Source organism: Homalodisca vitripennis, chromosome 4 (genome assembly GCF_021130785.1).
Source record: "Homalodisca vitripennis isolate AUS2020 chromosome 4, UT_GWSS_2.1, whole genome shotgun sequence".
NCBI classification, from domain to species: Eukaryota; Metazoa; Arthropoda; class Insecta; order Hemiptera; family Cicadellidae; genus Homalodisca; species Homalodisca vitripennis.
In genome coordinates, this window is record NC_060210.1 from 56,517,283 (window position 1) to 56,538,463 (window position 21,181).

At 32.3% G+C, this 21,181-nt stretch overlaps 1 protein-coding gene across 2 annotated transcripts in view; it reads left to right on the top strand.

Moving 5' to 3' along the window:
* Nucleotides 1-20,689, top strand: part of LOC124359333 (casein kinase I) — a 79,649-nt gene extending 58,960 nt beyond the window's left edge. Inside the window, exons 5-8 of one of the 2 annotated variants that reach the window (XM_046811998.1) lie at nt 1,347-1,425; nt 4,258-4,332; nt 10,368-10,611; nt 18,064-20,689. In XM_046811998.1, the coding sequence (XP_046667954.1) occupies nt 1,347-1,425; nt 4,258-4,332; nt 10,368-10,611; nt 18,064-18,074 (409 nt within the window). In that variant the 3' untranslated portion in view covers nt 18,075-20,689. Of the gene's footprint in view, nt 1-1,346; nt 1,426-4,257; nt 4,333-10,367; nt 10,804-18,063 lie in introns of those variants that run through there. The other variant, XM_046811997.1, reaches the window with a different exon arrangement.
* The last annotated feature ends 492 nt before the right edge of the window (nt 20,690-21,181 follow it).

Below are 21,181 nucleotides of genomic sequence, written 5' to 3' on the forward strand. Positions count from 1 at the left end.
TTTTAATCTGACAGGCATCTTCTATTTCTTTAATGGCATTAGAAAGGTTATCATTTTTAGCTTTTTTATTCATTTGAAGAAATGTTGTTTTGTTTTCTTCATATGGAGTCAACTCACTTGGCCTACAAACGCCTTTCTCCTTGGTATAGTAAAAAATCACATTAAAAACATGTGATTTCCCTTTAGGTTCAACACTTTTAACTATTGCTGGCCAGGCCGAGTGCCCTCTAATTTTTGCAATAACTAAATCTCCTTTTTTAAATTTTGTGTTCTCCATTTGTATAAATTTTGTTTTACTATTTAGTTATCAGAAAGGTAGATTATTTCCAGTATTGAAAATAGTTGCGCGTAGGGATAACACAAATAAAAATTATAAGTCTTTGACCTAATAGAATTTAAGTTAAATGTTTATGCAGTTATTAGAAAAATGTATCAATTTGAAATATTACAATCAGTTGTTTACACAATATTAGTGAAGTTTGTTTTAGAAAGTGGTATCCATGTCATTGATTCAAACGTTCAGTGTGTAATTTATTTAATGTTTCATAAAAGCACAACTATCTACAGGCTAATGAAATTATGAACACAAATACCATTATTATGATAGAAGTAATATTAGTTCCGTTGAGAGGTTTCATATTGAGGATTTTAGAACAATGCTTTTTACCTTACTTGCGTATTTATATTATATATTTTATAGGTACACAGTTCAAATATGGCTTGCATGTAACTATTATTGTGAAACAAAATTTTAATATGAAATTGTAATATTTGGTATTTATTTACAATACCGTGACCATGAAAAATGGACTTTTTTTTCATGGGTTGGGCATTTATAGCCAAGTATTATTATCACAGGTGCATATAAACTGGGGGGAAAGTATATTATTGTATTATATTGATGCCTTTCGGGCATTATTGCGTTAAGGATGGAAAATAACCGACAAAATTTTGTCGAACAACACTTGGAGGGTTAAGGATCAGGGGCATCACGTGATCTGGGATTCGACTTTTGCAAGCTCGAGTTAATTTTTTTTCTAAAAGAGCAAGCACTGCGAAGCACTGCGCAGCGGGCAGGCATCGTTGACAGGATTAACGTACTAGTCAGCATCATTTCAGTAAAATTGCCAGAGGTACTGTCAAAAACAGAGTTTTCAGAAGATTTCAAAAAATCGTAACTCCTTTGATTTTCGTTGCCGACGAATTTTTTCTTCACTATTGTTTTCAGGAAAAATTGTAGTTTTCAGGAAAAAAAAATGAACATACCTTTCCATGGTCACGTTATTGTAAATTGATACCTAATATTTTACCATATTTATTTTTTTCATGATTGTGTTCTGTTGCAGCCGAAGAGATGACATGGAATCTTTAGGTTATGTCATGATGTACTTTAACAGAGGGGGTTTGCCATGGCAGGGTCTCAAGGTATGTAGATAAAGATAGTTGTGATTATAAGTATTGCTGTTTTGTGTATCGCAACATGTATACATTATAATGTGCTCCATGAACAACATTCATGATAAAATAGACTTAGTCAGAAAATAATATTATAATTATATAATGATATAGTGGGTTACTCTATATTTTTTATTTTGTTATCCAGGTGTCTTTGATGGTAAAAAATGTAAATTGTTTGTTTTGAGCTTCTTTGTTGTCAATTTTTTTATCTCTTCAAACTAACGTGGCTTCAGATTCCATTGAAAAGACAACATCGCCATGGTGGGAAGGGTTGATTTAATATGAATGTTGTGTTAGCTCCAGTTTACCATCCTCTTAATGCATCGTCTGGAATCTGATGGAGTTACGGACTTGACTCCTGGAATCTGAAGCCATGTTAGTTTGAAGAGATAAAAGAATTGACGACAAAGAAGCTCAAAATGAGAATTTACATTTTTTTTAACATCAAAGTCACCTAGATAACAAAATAAAAAATATAGTGTAACCCAGGTGAATTGGCATTCTCATTGTCAAAATTAGGTGCACGATTCAGTGCAAGATCATGCTAGAAATTGTCAGTTTACTTTAATTTTTTCACAGGCTGCAAATCTTGTTAAGTAATAATTTTAAAACGGTACGGAAACTATAATCATGTAATATACATTTATAAATGTGTTTTGTAAATGTCGGATCTATTGTTCTTTTTGTACTTTTTGTTCAAGTTAAGGTTCATGTCACAGTAAGAGGTCTGTAGTGTAAAGTCAGCATTCTTGCCCGGCAAATGAAAGATGTTTGTGTCCTTGCAGTGCATGTACTTTTTATTCATCAGTCTTTGTAGAAACTAAATTAGGCTCAAAAAGTCACCTATACAAATAAAAAGTGTATACAGTAAGACCTTGATAATCCAGCCAGCTCGGGGATCTGGCAATGCTGGATTATAAAATCTGCCGGATTATCAAGGTTTTACTTTAAAATATGGTTTAAACAAGGGAAATACAATAAATAAGTATATACACATTAGAACATGATCTATTATTGGGTGTTTATTAGTATAAGAACTCTGTAAACACTACACAAACATTAGATAACTATACACATTTTTAAAAAGAAAATCACAGTACAGTACTTTTAAGTCAGAATCACTGTCTGGTATCGCTAAAGCTGGTGCTGTGTCAAAGCGAGAAGTCCCAGATGTTGAAGGAGTGGGAGTTGTGAACGATATGGCATTGACATCACTTGTCTTTATTTGGGCTCTTAAAACATTAAACAAATGTTAACCTGCTTTTTTGAGGTATTGTGCTTTTGATAAAAATTATTCTCTATAATAAGAAGCTGCATAATTCAGTAGCATCAAAGTGCTTGGATGTCTTTGCAAATTTAACAGATTTGTTTAAGGCTTCTGAAGCATCAGCCCATGTAACTTGAGAGGCAGCCTCTTCCTCGTCACTTTCCTCTCTCTCTTGTTCATCCTGCGGGGTTAAAACGCTTTGTATTATGGCCTTGTCACTCAGTTTCTCCTCTGTGAGCTCATTTTTGTCCACATCAATCCATTCAGAAATTTCTTCCCCCGAAAAACTACTCTGTGGATTGTTCGGAATACAAGAAATACTTGACAACAACTAGAGAGTAACCAGTTGAAGGGTCATCAACATTTTCATCCTCAGTTGGCATGTTACTTGTTTCCATAAGTTTGGCAATTACTTTCACCATGCCAAGTTTAGTGTTTCATTTTTCACGTTAGACCAAGCTATGGCAGGTGCAAAAATGGCATTGTTTATGTTTAATTGACACTGAAAATCGGTTAAACTGCAATCAGAGTTTAATAACTTTTGCACAAACATGGCTCTATACTTACACTTAAAATTCTGAATAACTCCTTGGTCCATTGGTTTTATTAGTGGTGTCACATTAGCTGGCAGATATACATATATATATATATATGTATCCGCAGAGAAGTGTTATATGCTATGCCCATTGATGTAACTCTCCGCTAGGCGGCACTGTAAAAGATAAGTTTTCAAAGAGCCTGCACATTATAAACTGAAATTGTGATACATTTACGTATATTAAATACACAAACACTCTTTGAATACACTAAATTATGATGTATATTTGTCTTTAAAATAAATTTCTTGTTGAACTTAAAGCTTGAGTGTTAGAACACTTTATAAAAAGTACATGTACGTGTACAACTGCTATAAACATACACTTTTAGCAGATTTTCTTGATCATGGCAACAAGGCAAACTCTACATCGGCTTAGAAAATATAATACACTTGAAGAGCCAGAAGTGCTCATACATGGGCAAAGCCTACTATAAGCATGTGAAGCTGCAAGAAGCAGCTAGTATTTATAATTATTATTCAATAACACATACGTTGCAGGATCTTACACACAAAGGATGACTATGTTGCTTAGTTCAAGACTAAACAACATGCCATTTGGGAGCTAAAGTGTTAAATTTACTAATCAATTATATGTGCAATCAATTAAAATGGCAATTTCATATTGTCCTCTATCCTTGTCATCTATTATTGAAAAAGCAACCTAAGAATGAATTTTGGCAGTGTCATAGATATTTTTAAACACATTTTTTTCTGATTGTCCATGGTGAAACCAGCAATCATATTGACGTTGTTCCTTAGGGACTGAAACATTGAAGTAATTTTAATTACCTACTGCATGTATACTTTGTAATTCTTCCATTTGTGTGATAATTATCAAGCGGTTTATGGCTATTATATCAAATTACTGATCTGTTTTCAGTATTAGTTATATATGTCGGTGATATAATTATTTAATTAAACATTTTGTTTTTAGGCGGCGACGAAAAAGCAGAAATATGAAAAAATTAGTGAAAAGAAAATGTCAACACCTGTTGAAGTCTTATGTAAGGTAAGTTGATTTTTAACCATTTAACCACCACACTCAAGATATTCTTTGTTTGAAGGTTATTTTTGACGATGGAAGGATTGTGAAGGAAACAGGATTTTTCTGGACATTTGCCATCGTTCAGTGAAACAATAAATCAGTGACACTACGTTTCGAGATCTGCAATCTGATCTCTTCTTCAGGTAAAGAACTAACCTAATACATAATATTACAAACTAGGTTAAAATAAACAAATCTTACCAAAGCGTTGTGGCACGCCTAAGTCAGGAATCACAACCTACATGTAGACAAACAACATGTAGGTTGTGATTCCTGACTTAGGCGTGCCACAACGCTTTGGTAAGATTTGTTTATTTTAACCTAGTTTGTAATATTATGTATTAGGTTAGTTCTTTACCTGAAGAAGAGATCAGATTGCAGATCTCGAAACGTAGTGTTACTGATTTATTGTTTCACTGAACGATGGCAAATGTCCGGAAAAATCCTGTTTCCTACTCAAGATATATTGTGCAATTCTAGTTTTGTGAACAACCCATCAGGTTTGAGTTACATTGTTTTAAATTTTGTTATGTATTTTATGATTACAGCTGGTATATTATGTTGTATTTTGTTTGTGGCCATATTTTGTCGGAAAGGAGTAGGAGATTGCTCTCTGTTGTGATGCACTCTTGCAGATATTTGTCAAACTTATGGGATATCATGTACATCATATTGTAGGCAAGTTTAGGGGGTTTTATGTCATTGTTTCTGTTTGTTGGTTTACATTTGTTAGTAGTTGAGTTAGTAAGGGACTTATTGAATTATACATTTATTTATTTACAACTCATAATTGGCACTTTAAATAAGGCTTGTGGATAACAGTTTACTGTAAAAAGTATACTTCAACTAACATATTCTATATTAATTATTTATTTTGTTTATTGACATTCTTATATTATAGAGATAAGAAAAAGGGTCATAGAAATACATAGTTAAAATTCAATAGCTAGGCAGTGTTAGTCTATTGGTTGTGACTATAATATGTCTAAAACTGCTTTAAACTGGCAAAAATACTTTGTGTAACAGGATTTCATTATGAAACTACACTTGGGTGTGGCTTAGGTGCTATTGCGAACTTGATTTCACATTCTTTAAAAAGTTAATGCTTAGTTTAAATGGTTACATTCTTGTTATTTATTTGTACTGATGTTGGAAGAAACGATTTTCATATGATATTCATATTTACAAAATTGTATGTCTTGATTCTCAGTTTTAAGTCTTCATTTGTTGTTATAATCTTTAATATTATATAATATCTATTTAAGCCTTCTGGGTTATCATTACTATAACTTTTGAAGGAAAACATTTGAGGCTTAAAACTTAAATTGCTTTTTTAAATATACTGGTATTATATCCATTTAGTTACAAACTCCTTATTTTTTACATTGTGATTAAAGCAAGAATTTCTTCAAAACATTATAAGAACTGTGTTTGTATTACTTGTCTTTTATCAGTTCTTATTTTGTTCAAAATTATCTTTAATTTTTTAATTATTATTTAAATATCTACCAATGGACCTTACCAAGGTTCCACACATACTAAATATGACCATCCACACAAACCAAAATTAAAAATTACTGGAAATGTTTTTTTTAACACATTTAAGTGGTTGTATATTAACCCTAGAACTAGCAATCGCCGCATATGCGGCTCATTTGGTCTCCCAGAATTGGCATCGCCGCATATGCGGTCCATTTGCACTGTTTTGTTTTCATGACTCCTGAACGTGTAATTATTAACCAATCACGTTTTATCTCACACCAATGTAAAGAAGAAGAATCAATCTACATATTGATACCGGTTTTGTTGGTCTTTGCTTTTATGTTGCATTCTCTTTGTACACTGCAAAATGTTATTCCGCACCGCACTAGTCTATCAGTAGACAACTGACGACAATAACTGTAGCGCTTGTTACACAACGTTTGTTTCATTGTATTTGATCAGTCATTACTGCATACTTTGTATAGGTTATGTTTGTTTTGTTTTATATTTCATTATCAAACTATTTAGTTAGATTCTGAATCATGACGATCAGATGAGTGGAAGACCTTCAATTGTGACTGACGAACTTGTGAAAAAAATCAAGATTGCGGTCCGTGACGATCGCAGATTGACGTTAGATGAACTTTCTGCGATGTTTCCGCAAATCTCCAGATCCCTGATACACGAAACAATCACAGAAACTCTCGGATATCGCAAATTGTCTGCGAGATGGGTCCCAAAACAGTTAACAGCACAAGTTCAATCGAGTGCAGAGATACAAAGAGTTTTTGGAATGCTACGAACTTGAAGGCGATGATTTTCTCTACTCTATTGTTACTGGAGACGAAACTTTGGTTACTCACTACACTATGAAACTAAGAGGCAGTCTAAACAGTTTTCACCTCATTATGAATTTCAACTGGAGCTTTTCCCTTCACAACGAGGTAGCGAATGACGGCGCAAATTTCGCACTTGGCGGGAGATACGATGAAAATTTTTTGCGAGAGATGGTACTGCGTCAAGAATTTTCAACACACTAACCTCGAATTGGTCTCGTTTTGAAGGGGAGGAGTCAAGCTACGCGGCAGTGTTGCCAAAATATCGAAAAAGTATTCCCTACAGCTGTGAGAGTACCAGTAAACTTACTTTCTGGACATGCCTCATAGAATAAAATATGGGTACAGATTTTTTTATAAACTACTATAAGTATAATTTTGTGCATTTAAAGTGCAACAAACTATATATTTCCGAAATAAGCATAAAATTTGGAGCAAAATGTATATCTCAGATTTCTTACCTGATACACAGGAATTTTGCTAGGCAACGAAATATTTTGGTACAAAAGTTAAAAGAATTTTTTAAAAGTAAAACAAAATTTTTGTGGTTTTTTCTAATTTATCTAATTTCTTTAGGCATATTTAGATTCTGTATTCTTTTCTGAAAAAAATCATGTATAATATGTTAAGTTAATTGGTAGGCCTATAAATACTTGTTTAAAAAACCCATTACATATCAAACTAAAATACTGTGGCATTTCAGGAACAACCATTGCCAGTTCTAGGGTTAATTTATATTTCAACAAGTTTATTAGGTATAAGAGCATTTTCACAGGTTCTACTTAAAATATAGCAGTTAAAAACTATTGTTTTTATTACCAAAGGACCACCTTATAAATATATGCAACTTACAAAGCAGGTGTAATTACAAAAATCTAGGTGGTAATTATACAGGGTGAGGTAGAAAGGATGGATGTTTTTAGAACAGATAGTATTCTGATCTGGGTAGTGGGAGTGGGGCGACTGAAGTGGCCATGTGTTCGGTAGAACATACCATTTTGTCTAGTCATTGTTTAGTCGTCACCATGGAGTCATGGAGTGTGCAACACCGTGTGTTTACTTACGACAGTTTTGTTCATAATAATGAGATTATTGTTGCAGTTCAGCGCGAGTTTCGTTGTCATTTCAATCTTGCGAGAAATAACAGTGTACCCATTCGTAACACCATTTTATGTTGGGTTCAATCATTTCGTTCAGTAGGAACAGTGATGAATAAACGACCGCCAGGGACTCATCGCACTGTACGCACTCCAGAAAATGTGGAAAGAGTTCGGCAAGCCATACTCCATAGTCCTGGTTGATCTGCTAGGAGACATTCTTCTGAACTGAACATCAGTAATCGGTCAGTAAGGCGTATTTTACATAACGATCTAGGATTTCATCCCTACAAAATTGCCATGGTTCAATAATTGAATCCTGGCGATTATGTAAAGCGGCTAAATTTTGCTGGAGAAATGAAGGCCATACTTGACCAAAATGAAAACATCATTTTGTTTACGACAGATGAAGCACATTTTTATTTGAATGGTACCGTTAATCAGCAGAACTGTCGTTATTGGTCAGATGAAAATCCAAAATTAATGCATGAGAGACCATTACACAGTCCCAAGGTGACAGTTTGGTGTGCTGTGAGCAGTACAGTTGTTATTGGTCCATACTTTTTTGAAGACGACAACGGGACCACTGTAACTGTAACCTCGGAACCTTATAAACAGATGTTCACTGAATTCTTCCTACTTGAACTAAGAAGAAAACGTATTCCTATCCGGCAAGTATGGTTTTAGCAGGACGGGACGACAGCTCACACAGCAAGAAATTCAATGGAAGCAATTCGGGCTGTTTTTCGTGGTCGCATCATTTCTCGGTTTGGTGACATTGATTGGCCTCCTCGTTCCCCAGACCTGTCCATGTGCGACTACTTCTTTTGGGGTTTCCTCAAGTCACGTGTTTACCAGCATAAACCACGTACACTTCAAGAACTAAAGGAAGCAATTCGTGTGGGAGTCGAACAAATTGGCAGGGCAATGTTAGAAAGAGTAGAAGCCAACTTCCGAGTGGCTTGTAAAGTGCATTGCTGAAAACGGCCGTCACCTGTCAGATGTTGTTTTCAAACATTAATTTTCTAAAATGGTAAGATCATGTGAATATTATTCTGTAAATAAATGTTTTTTTTTATGCACAGGTAACGACATGTTGCTTTTTTGAAAACCGTTCATCCTTTCTGCCTCACCCTGTACATAGAGGGTGCAAATATTTCTTGAATATCAATCGATAATAGGTCAACTGTAATGGAAAATGTAATCAACAGTGGTACTGACCAAATTACAAATGGATAACACAGGTTTGTCATACTTCTATATTGCCTGTGTACAAATTTTGAATCCCTCACTGACCAGGCCCACATGATTTTATAAAGAGTTGAAGGAAGTCATTGGCACAAATCTGTGGTAGTGGTCTGTGATGTAAAAACATGTGGCACTAATATGTGCCAGGTGGACTAATTTAACTCCTTGCCTGCCACTTTAAGTGATTCACAAGATCCCTGGATTGCCAAATTTTGACTCTGATGTTTCTTATTTGAACAACATGGAGGACAGCAAGGATGTCATTACTTACAATTCCTTATTGTTGGTGAGAACAAAGAGGCTCTTGATGGAGTAGAATTAGATATAAATTATGATGATATGTCTGGAAATAGCACGACTGAAAATGTTAGTTTGAATGAAGACTTGATCGATGTAGGTAATAAGGGTTGAGAAGATGTAATTGTTGAGGATGAAAGTATTCTAGCTGAGAAGAGGGCAAATGGAAATGGTATGATGGTAAGCAAAAGATATTGTTTTTGTTGGAGACCAAAAGTTCAATTTTTATCTACCAAAAACAGCAAATCCAATTGATTATTTTTCAATGTACCTAAGTGATGATATCATAGAGAACATGGTTGTCGAAACCAACAGGAGTGCCTTATATGGGTTTAAATGAAAAAAACACTGATGTCGAAATAAAAATGTTTTTAGGCCTACTTCTTTATAAGGGCTTGGTCCAAATGCCGGAAGTGACTACTGTTCATCAAAGATGCTTTATAGAAATGTTGTGTAATGAGCCAGAACCGATTTCAGTTTCTATTGCGCTTCTGGCTCTTAAATACCAATGAAAAGATGGATCAAGAAGGCCAAGAAGGCTGTTTGGCCTACCAGGTGCCCCTTATTTGTCACCACAGTGAGTGTTTTAAAAGGAAAGAAGTCCTAGAAAAGAGCTTGTAGTTGATGAGAGTACAATTTTATTCAGAGGTCGTCTGTTTATTGAGCAATATCTCTCCAACAAGATACAAATATGAGATCAAAATAATTAGATATGCAACACCACAGGCTACACTTTTCACCCACCACTACCAATTGAAGTTCAAATATTTTTACCTTCAGTACTGAATAAAGTTTTCATTCGACATCGTTTGGGTAATTAGGGTCAATTAAAAATATAAACTACCATATAATATGTTGACACCGATGGAGTGTCAAAAGTTATGATATTGAGTGGCGTTTTTAGCAAACTCATGAACGTCAAAACAGCTTCAGGCAACATTTTCAGCTATTTATTAATGACAGATTCAAATTATCAGTACATTTGAAATAATGCTTTTTTTCAGAGTAGTAGAAATTTAACATTTTGTTGTTGTTAAAGGGGTTCCCAGCGGAATTTGCAATGTACCTTAACTACTGCCGAGGGCTGAGGTTCGAGGAGGCGCCCGACTACATGTATCTAAGACAACTGTTCCGCATCCTGTTCCGCACGCTCAATCACCAGTACGACTACATGTTCGACTGGACTATGCTGAAGCAGAAGGCTGCCAACTCAGGGGCCAGCAGTGTTGGGGCAGGGGCCACCGCGGGGACCACAGCCGGGGCTCCCGGCCTGCCCACCACAGGTATGCACAAAGATCGTGGTGATAAATAACTCCACTGCCACCCCACACCCACCGGCAAGATATCACTTCTTCTACTGCTTTCAAAATCCATATTGTAAAATAGTGTTTGTATTATTTAAACTCCAAGCAAGATCTATGTTGGTTTTGTCACTTATGATTTTGTGGTTTTGTATAAATAAATCTGTTATTCTATATTGTCTGTATTTATTGAGTTCATTTAGGGCAGTGATGTATGATTTTTAATAAATATTTTATGAGGGTCACTCCAAAAATTTTGAAATACGAGCAAACTGTCTATTCTGCGATATAAATCTTTGTCTGATTGAGGGTCAGATATTATTCAACAGCAGTTTTTTTTTAATGTTTTTGGATATTTTATTTATCAAAAGAGCATTTTCAAGTATGAATTATATCATTTCAAAGTATGCTTATTTCAAGAAGAGAATTAATGTCTCAACCTTACTTTTGATGTTGAAACATGATCACATGCGACTGCTTTTTAGTGGAATTCTGAATTCCAGAGAGTCATACTTAGCTTCAAATCTATGAATATTCAGGAAGGTTGCATTCCGCTGTTACTTAAGAAAAGTGAGAATTGTGTTCATATTATGATTGAAAAGGACATAAACTCTACCTAAAGTGTAATTGAAGCTACAGTAGAGATTAAACCTGCAGCAGTTCAAAAAACTTGATTTTTTATAGTCTGGAAAATTTTTATCATTACAATTAAACACAAAAAGCAGAATGAAAAAGACAGATAGATGAAAAAGAAAGCTCAGTGTGTAAGAATCAGCCTACAAATGTTATAAAAGCTTAATACTGGTGGTAATCTGGAATTTCTAAAACTGACATGTGTTGAGACTTACATACCATTTTATGACTCCATTTTACGGAGAAAGTCACATAAAGGTATTTAAAAGTAGGTGACTCCAAAAATTGTTGAAAATATCGATCAGTGAAGGTAGTAATATACACTATAATCTTTTGGAACAGTGGCATGGTGAAAGCTATAAAGTTGGAAGGACAAAAGGGACTGTCACAGTAAGTTGTCACTACAAATGTTTACCACAACTTTTGCAATGTTTGAACATTAGGGGTCTTGTGTTGCTCGAATGCAAAACATATTTCATATTTCTGAACAAGCTTTAAAGCTTGGAAAATATCATAAAAAAGATTTGCCTTGTTCACCTGTTCTTGCTGTCTGACTGGCTATTCTTTTTATTATTTATTTTTTTTATTTTTATTTTACATTTCAACGGACACCTCCATTTTTACAGTTTTGAACAATAATTAAACAATGAAAGTAAACAACCACAGTGACAAATAGAGCAATAACGATTAATAAACTGTTTAAGTGACGAAACGGATATAAACTATGAATGACAATAACGTAATTAATCATTAGTGTACCGTGATTTGAACTATGGAAAACAACGAACAATAACAGCAATAAATTAGCACGAAACAATGAGAATAAACAAGAATAGACAAGAATTAACAAGACACATTATATAAATAACAGCAATGAGAGTCGTACAGATAAAGTGTAAGAACGAGTGTCTTCCCTCATTGTGCAACTCCTAGGCAGATAACTCATGCAGACCGGCGATCTTCCTCTTGAGCACTGGTATACTGTCCACAAAAAAGTCAACGATGTCGGCGACGCTATTACCAGAACTCTGAAGTCGGTACATCGTATCGTTTGCTGCGTAGTTGGTGCGATGTTGCTGCCTAGCGAACAGGTCTCTGGAGCGAGTGGCTGAAGGGGTCCTGAAGAGGATCTGGCTCAGCATATCGGGGCAGTCGATCTTGCCGTTAAGGATCTTTGACAGCAGTACAACGTCAGCGGAGAATCTGCGATCCGCAAGAGTCAGGAGTCCCAGATCACGAGACACTTCCCCTGATATCTTCAACATAAAAACCCTTTATCTTTATTAATTGAAAATGTTTTTGTTAAAAAATCTCAATCATACATTTTTATGCTGAATTTGGTTTTGATATATTTGCAGTGTTTAAAAGTAAACCTTGATGACTATAAATAAACTCAATTAATTTTATTCTTGCCTAAATTTACACATTGAATTGAATCCAACAATTAACTCCCATTTTTTTAGATATGTTGGTAATTAATTTAATTCATAGTGATTAAAGTTATATATATCGTAAATACTTACGAGGGAGGCTGTGTACGACGACCCATGATAACGGAAACGTCTGATGATGATGATATCGTAAATCAACCCACACAGACCGCTTTATAACAAATTATCCATCAGCACAAAAAATATTACATTAATTTCACTTTTAGATTACAATAGTTTGAAATAATTTTTAGTAATACATAAGTTTTATTTTTCAAGTTTTTTATCATTATTGAAAAAAATACAATCCATTGTCGTAAGTATTGGTAATAACTCAATAAAACGCATGCTCATAATAACATCTGAGTGAATCATCTGACTCATCACAACACACACAACGATTGCACTACATGAAAATGTAAACGTATTGACATGTAACAGAATATTAAAAATACCAAAGTTTATTATTTATTTAAATTAGACATACCTCTTTTATTAATATCAATGCTGATATTTTTTTAGCACATTTTAAATATATGAAAAAGAGGTGGCCATGTTAAAAGACCTAATATTGGAGGATGCCATTAAAAAGTGATTAAAATGCCCGATATTGGGCTTTTTGTCAGTTGCAGTTTGAGGTTGTGTAATCCATTTTTAAAAATATATATTTTGAAAGAGAGGATTTCAGAGAAGTTATTAGAAAATTTTTAACATTTATTAGCCCTTTGAGTGCCACAGCGTCGCTAATTTTGACGGTACGAAAAGTGCATGAAGTGCCAGCGTCTCCAATTTTGACGTTTCGTATTTCGATAATATTTTATATAGTACAAGATTATTTTGGCCAAATAATCAGACGGCTGTATTCAATAGGTTCCAAACTATCAATAAATACGAGTTTTATGTTGTTTCTCTACTATTTTATCTGTAAAACTTATGTTGTTTGGGTACTTATCAAGAAGCCACTATTTTTGGACAAGTTTTCCTTATCGGAGACAAAATAAAAAACAACTGAATTTATTTAACCTATTTTGGAATTTATTATGACAATCAATTAAATAAAAAAAACTATAAGAACAACATTTCATTATTCGAAAATGTCAGGTCATTCGCGATTAGGAGATAGGAAGTATGACTCATCGAGTATTTTTCGATTCATTATGGAAGAAGGAACATATAATAAAGTTTATTTTGATCTCTGATAAGGAAAACTCGTCCAAAAATAATGGGCTGTGATAAGTACCTGTAGGATGATTCTGTCTTCCAGTCACGCGACGTAGCGGACGAGTACCGTGCTACCGTGCTGCCGTGCTGCGTAACGGCCTTTCTTGTTGTTTATGTGCCGATAACCAAGCATTTGAGTAAATACAAAATAAAATAGTAATTTATACAGTATTTTTACTGTATTTCTTTACAACAGTAATGTATGATTTGAGTTGTGTTCAAGCGAAAAACGTGAATTTTCAGTGTAAATATTATTATGGTTGTTATTTAGTAAATGTAAACTTTTATGTAAATATGTTAGCAAGTATTTGTTTCTAAATTTACTAATCATATTTATTTGTGTTGTATTAATGTTTTATTAGATTTATTGGGAAAACTACATCATTACTAAGTAATTTCTAAACTCTGACAAATGAAGTACAGTTTATAAAATGTCCGTACCGGGCAGGATTTTGTTAATACATATTATAATGCCATGTTTTTAAAATTCTAGAATAAGATATTACACATGGGTTTTATTTAGAATCATATGGCCTTTATCATGGTATTAAGAAAAAAAATCTTAAAATTTACCGTATAGGCTACACACAAATTAGGTCGAAACTTAACTTTTTATACAAAAGTAAAAAACTTTTTATAAATACTGAAATTTTTATATTTTGATATATCAAATTTTATTTGTAACGATATGTATCATATTCTGCATTTAATAAGAAAAAAAAACAACAACAAAATGATGGAAATCTGTTTGGTAGTTATTTTACAACAGCTTTTTTCCCAAAAGCTTACAAATATGCGGAAAAACAGCGTGGCACTTTATGCATATACCTTCGGAAAATACCTGTGGCACTCAAAGGGTTAATAACACACATTATAATCATTAATAGTTTTTCACCTTCTCTCTACATAAGATAATAATTATGACTTTAAACTAGTATATTTCAATGAAAGAGTAATAGGATTACAGATATTTGTCGTTGTTATATGTTACAAAATATATAACACTGTAATAAATAACATGAAACACTGTAACATATAACGATGGTAAATGTCTGAAATTCTATTACCTTTTCAAATCTTCCATTGATAATAACAAACTTTAACTCTGGAAACATCGAATGACCCATTTGGTATCGATCGCACAACTTGGAAAGTGCATTCAACACCTTCAGGAGTTAATTTGTGTTTTACCAATAAAAGTATTTTTAACTATCAAAGATTATAAATTATACATAAATCAAAAGCCTGTGAGTTGTTTTTAATGTTTAGAAGTCATTAATTTTTTTTAATTCTGTTTTTATTTGAGAATCTGTGTGGTTTTCCCAGATGTGATTTAGTTATTATCCTCTGGCCAATGGAGATTGTTGTTTGTAAACAAAGTAATTTGTTCTGTGTTCTCAATTTTTTTATTGAAATTGAACAAAGTTGTGTACTGTTGATTATAATACTTCAGAATGGATGATCCTTGTAGATCAAGTGATATTCTTGACATTCTTAAGGAATCTTAATATGATCGACGTTGAATCTGAAGTAGAAGTGTTGCATCTTATTTCCTTTTTTGTTTTTTATTCATTTTTAAGTAAAAAGTTGACGTGTACATGGTTTTTAAGTCAGTTAATTTCACAAAAGGGAAGAAAAATACTTTAATTTGCATGAGAGTCAATTTTATTCTGGTTATATCATTTTGTTCATTATAGCAACTGAGAATACCTCTGAAGTTTGTTTAACCCTTTGAGTGCCGGAGCATCGCTATTTGCGATCCTGCATTATATGCAAGAAATGCCAGAATCGCTATTTGCGACTTCTGCAGTAACACATATTTTATATAGTATTTATCCAAATTGGCTCAAATACTATACATACGCATTCCAAAGGCTTCAACGTAACTTTTGATGAAGGTTTTGTACATTCTGGTTAGATTCTGATTTTTACAGCGGTTGTAAAGAGAGCGCGAGTTTAAAATCAACAGTTACACGGACGAGCCGTCACATGTTTTGTTTGCGCTGGTGTTTATTTCACAAATGTTTGTAAATATTGAAAGTTTTTAAGTGTAAATGGGTTTGTAGTGTTAGTATCTTCATATTATTTTGTTTGTGTATGTTGTTCTAGTCTTTGTTCTAGAACAATGACTTGACCGTGAGTTACAGTGATGATCGTAAGCAGCTAGTACTTTACTACATACATTTGTATAGTTTTTATGATTTTGTGTTTGTTCAGTGATATTTATATGCAATGAATCGTAAAAACATTGCTGACAATGAAGACCTAGTATTGCAGGCATTAGATTTAAGCATTAGCAGTGTAGACAATACACAGAGTGTTAGGTTAGGTTAGAAAATTTCTAGTTTTGTAGCGGTTCATATTTTCATATTTATTTTCCAAATTTTATTTATATGTATAAAAAAGTTATTAGATGTCTTTTTGTAAAGAATTAAATGGAGTATAAGATAGAATAACTGAAAGTGAAAAATAAAATATTTCAATAACACTAAGTTGTGTTAAAATAAAAAACAAAATGTTTTTGATCATAAAGTTTGTATTAATGTTTTTTTTTATTGGTATAAAAACATTAAATAAGTAATCAATGTATTATATTTATAAAGAAAATATATTTATCTACAAAAAAAAAAAAAAAAAAAAAAACCAGGACATTATAAAAAAAAAATCATTTTTTTATGAATTTTTAACCAGACCCTTGCAAAATCAGGCATTTTCACTCAGCATTTTATGCATACTATATAGCAAAACGCCGCGGCACTCAAAGGGTTAATATAGGGTTATTATTAATCCAAATTGTGTGAATTTCAAGATCCTTGTAGTAAAAAATACAAACATCACAGAGTATGAAAAATTCCAACTTGGAAGTTATTTAACCTCTATCTAATTGATAATTTTAGCTAATAACACAACTGAGAATTACCTACAAGTAATATAACTTTGATATACACTGTCATTACTTCACTTCTGTAAAAGGTACAAACTTCAAATTTGTTACATTTTAGCTAGATATAAATTTAGTTTATGACTATACATAAACATTTTGTAAATGATGTTCAATAAGAAAACATGCCTTGTTTATGCTTTATTACTATAAATAGATAAAACTAAAAAAAAAACATGTTTTCCTACCAGTATTTATTTTTTTAAAGCATTATCAGGTAAAGTTACTTTTTATGAAAGTGTTCTTTTCGTAATGAAGAAGTAGATGTAAGATACATTCATTTATAATGAAAAATAAAAGTATTATGTATCTGCTAATAGCTAATAACCTACAAGTAATGTAACTTAAACATATATTGTCATTGCTTTACTTCTAAACATATTAAGAACTACAAATTTGTTTTATTTTACTAATTTACGATTAAGTTTAATTATGTATGTAAAATGTTTTAAGGCTATGTTAAGTATATATAGCCAACTATGTATGTTATACTGTATTGATCCAACTTATTTAACATCATGGGAGCTCCACCTACTCCAACAATCATCTTCTGCAGGAGATTTGACCTTACGATTGATTCACTATTGCATCCCAATATCTTGAATTGGAAGCAAGAGTGCCGCATTTGAAGTGCCGCTCCTGGACATCCGAAGGGTTGTCCAGATTTAAGTGACACATTGGCTTTTGCTGTACCCAGTGTAGGCTCTACTGGAAGATCTAAGTTAGCCAGAAATGATCCTTTCTTCTGGGGTCCTGTACGGCTTTGTTTTAGTTTATTGTGCAAATTATTATCAATAAAGTGCTCTGAATATTCGGCAATGCATAAAGGTTGATTTATGACCGGATCAAGCAATCAGAATACAGGTTGACAATAACCAGTACTAATCTCTTTACATATTTTCGTCTTGTAATTCATGGTGTGAAATGCGAATATAAGTGTAAAGTTATTTCAAAAAATATTTTTTAATTTGTTATTTCATTTTCCTATTAAAGGAAAATAAATTATAAATCTACTTAGTAAAAATTGTTAAACAAAATCTAAATGGATCTTATGCTAAAAAAAAAAACTAAAACTATATGCAGACAAAATTTTCTTTGCCGCTGTAAGTGTTAAATTTATTGTTTTTTATTTAAAATTGATCATTTTTCAATGTCAGGTTTGATTACCAAAATGGTTTGGTTATAATAGTTCATGTGTTACTGTTACAGGAAACCGTTAAAAGGATAAAAGTTAAGCAGTGGTACCAACCTTCTTCATTAGAAACAAAATGGAGGCTCGACCACCATTTTGTGTTCAACCTAGTGGAAAGCGATGTAATCTTTTGGGCAACAGTGAATCAGTATGATTGGATGAAGTCTACTTAGCCCTGGCCCGTTCATTAAATTTTATAGGAATCCCTTTTTCATGTGTGAGACTACTGTATTGAACCTTTTGATAATTTGTTCATAAACTATTGTCATTAAACGCCACTGTTATCAGACCAATGTGTTTTTGGTGAACTCATTCAAGTTTTGTAGTTTCCTTTATCAAGTGATACCATCGCGATGTACCTTGTTTTATATATAAATATCAATAAATATTTCTTATTCCATCGCTTCTATATGTTAGATACGAAGATATAAACCAATGTTATGGTATCAAGATATCCACTCGTTCAAATGGTAGTCTTCTATTTGTAAATGCCAATATCTTTTCTTTTCGACCAACCCTGGCCATTCATACATTTTTAGGAATGGACTAAAAATTTATTATAAAAGTATTTAAAAACTAAAAAAAATTAACCAAGTCATGATGTCTTGTTTATAGTTTTTACTCTTTTATGTAATTTATTATCGTGAGTGGAACCTATTCTACTTTGTATATGTAAAACTAGTTACATTTTCCTTAAGTTCATTGGCATATAAATAATTCTCCATTTTATTCAGTAAAGAAATAGCTACATAAATCCGTAACAGTCCAAAATGTACAGTGAGAGTGTCACTTAATGTAATGTTTATATGGCTACAAGTGGTCTATTATGGGTCAAAGAATTGATATACTAGCTAAATTAATCTATAATGGCCCAGCCTATGGATTGAGTGTCATGCTTAGTACTAATACTGTATTTATTGTCATGTCCATATGGCTATACTGGGCTATTACGTGATTTGTGTATGGCTAATAACATAGTTATCTTTTAGTAATAAATTCATATCTAAATAATGTAACACCCAATGTAATTATTAAAACGTCCATCCCTAAAAATAAAGAAACACTATTTGTTCTATCGTTCGTTGTATATATATTCTTAGGCTATGTAGCTCGTCCCCATTTGTGATAAAAATGGGGCACGAGTTTTATCGCGATAATATATAAATTAAAATAAAGCACTTTATAAGTTAATAATTTAAGATGGAATCTTTGGTTTGTAGTTGTTTTGTAATTCTTTGCTTTATAATTATATTGAGTTGCATTCTGCCCCTCAGGTAAGATTTATTCATTATTATCGGTTGTAAATTTTACCTTAGGTTAATTAAGGCTATACTCTCTGAATGGGGGTGTAATTTCTTATCTTGACACTATTTTATGGAGGCGTAGTTGTAAAAAGCACTGTTATTGTATGTTACGCTGCTTTATAAAATAACTTTAAATACATTTAAATTAATATATATATATATATAAATTGTACTAAAAATATAACACATATTTGGTATGCCATTGTATTAATTATATTATAATATTTAAATTAGTAATTATGGGTGATATCATATTATTCAGATATTTATATTCTTTTAAATTTTATCTTGTGGACATTTACACCTCTGTTTATAGATTCATAAACATATATTGTGTAAAATGTCTTTGAGTTTTAAATTGATAAAGCTTTATATTGTTAACTAATCTAGAATCTCCAAAATAGAATCAATTCCCTGATTGAATTCAAAATATTGTGCTTTCTTACAGACTTTGTAAAAGGTGAATGTACCTAATGATAAGATTGGCCTAGTTTTAGTTGTCAAATAACATAAATATTCAAGAGGGCTGACTCTGAAGTAAATTTTTTCATACTTCAAGCTTTGTTAGCAATTTATTTATGTGATCAGATGAATTTATTAAAATGTTAAAATTTTAATATATTGAAACAATTTTAAATAGTTGATTTTTAAAATTTGTATTTTTAATAGTTTTAAAAGTCAATTAAATTTTCTAGGCAAGATGTGACAAGTTAAATTGTAGGTGTTCAAGGTTTAAGGAGGATTTTTATAATAAAACATTCAATGCAATAAAGTTCTTTATTGTCTTATTGTTTGTATCTAGAACCTTTCACCATAAGCAAAATTTAATTTAAACGCTTAAATTAATTTTCATTGTTTTTTTTCGGAATTGTAATTTATTGTAAGGGTTCTTAGACAAACCACACATATTTTATGCAAGAGAATGTTTGTCCCATAGGTACCCTTTTTCATTTGGTTGTTAATATTTTCAAACATTTGATTGTGTACCTTTTGAAATGTTTGATTGTGTAGTTTCAGCTACATAAAAAATGTATATTGTAGCATAAAACATTAAATGTATGATGTATGCTGGCACCACTTGTATACTGAGTGTATGTTAATTTATGTGGAACTTACTGTGTTATTGGTGTTGTCAATATAACGAATTATGCTCTTACATTAAGAGTTGCCAGTTTGGGGAAGAATGTATAGATAGAACCAGTCCAAATGTTGTAAATAGCTCATCCTAGGCCTAAACAATTACCTGAGGGGTTTCATCAGTTCTTTTGTTTTTTAAGTACTCTGAATTGTTTGATAGTAATTAATTTTATCGAAAATAAAAAAAAAATAGATTTATCTATGCTGTGTTTTGTTTTTTAAACCAATTTGCTCATTCCAACCAAGGTATTAATCAATGAGATATGCTAAAAGTTAAAAATGTCATTACATTTTTACCGTTAGCTTGTTTTTTATCTTATTTTTATTTCATTGACTGAGCATCAGTGAAACTTGTCACTTGTAGAGCTGGAAAACTTTCATTTCTGTCTATCCATCTATCTGTCCACACTATATCTTGTAAAGGAACTGACCTATAAACTTTGAACTTATGCTTTAAGCTTAATTTCTACATGAGGAACACTGAGGTCGATTAAGATGCTTATCTCTCCTCTGGGATTAAGATGCTTATCTCTCCTCTAGGATTAAGGTACTTATCTCTCCTCTGGGATGTGCGAGAAAGTAGCAGAAAAGATGCATTTTTAAACCAACTCAGTATAATCATTTGAAATGTGACATATAGCATAATTATCCATACACATCCACTATAATTTTATACTGACTTGGTGTGTAATTT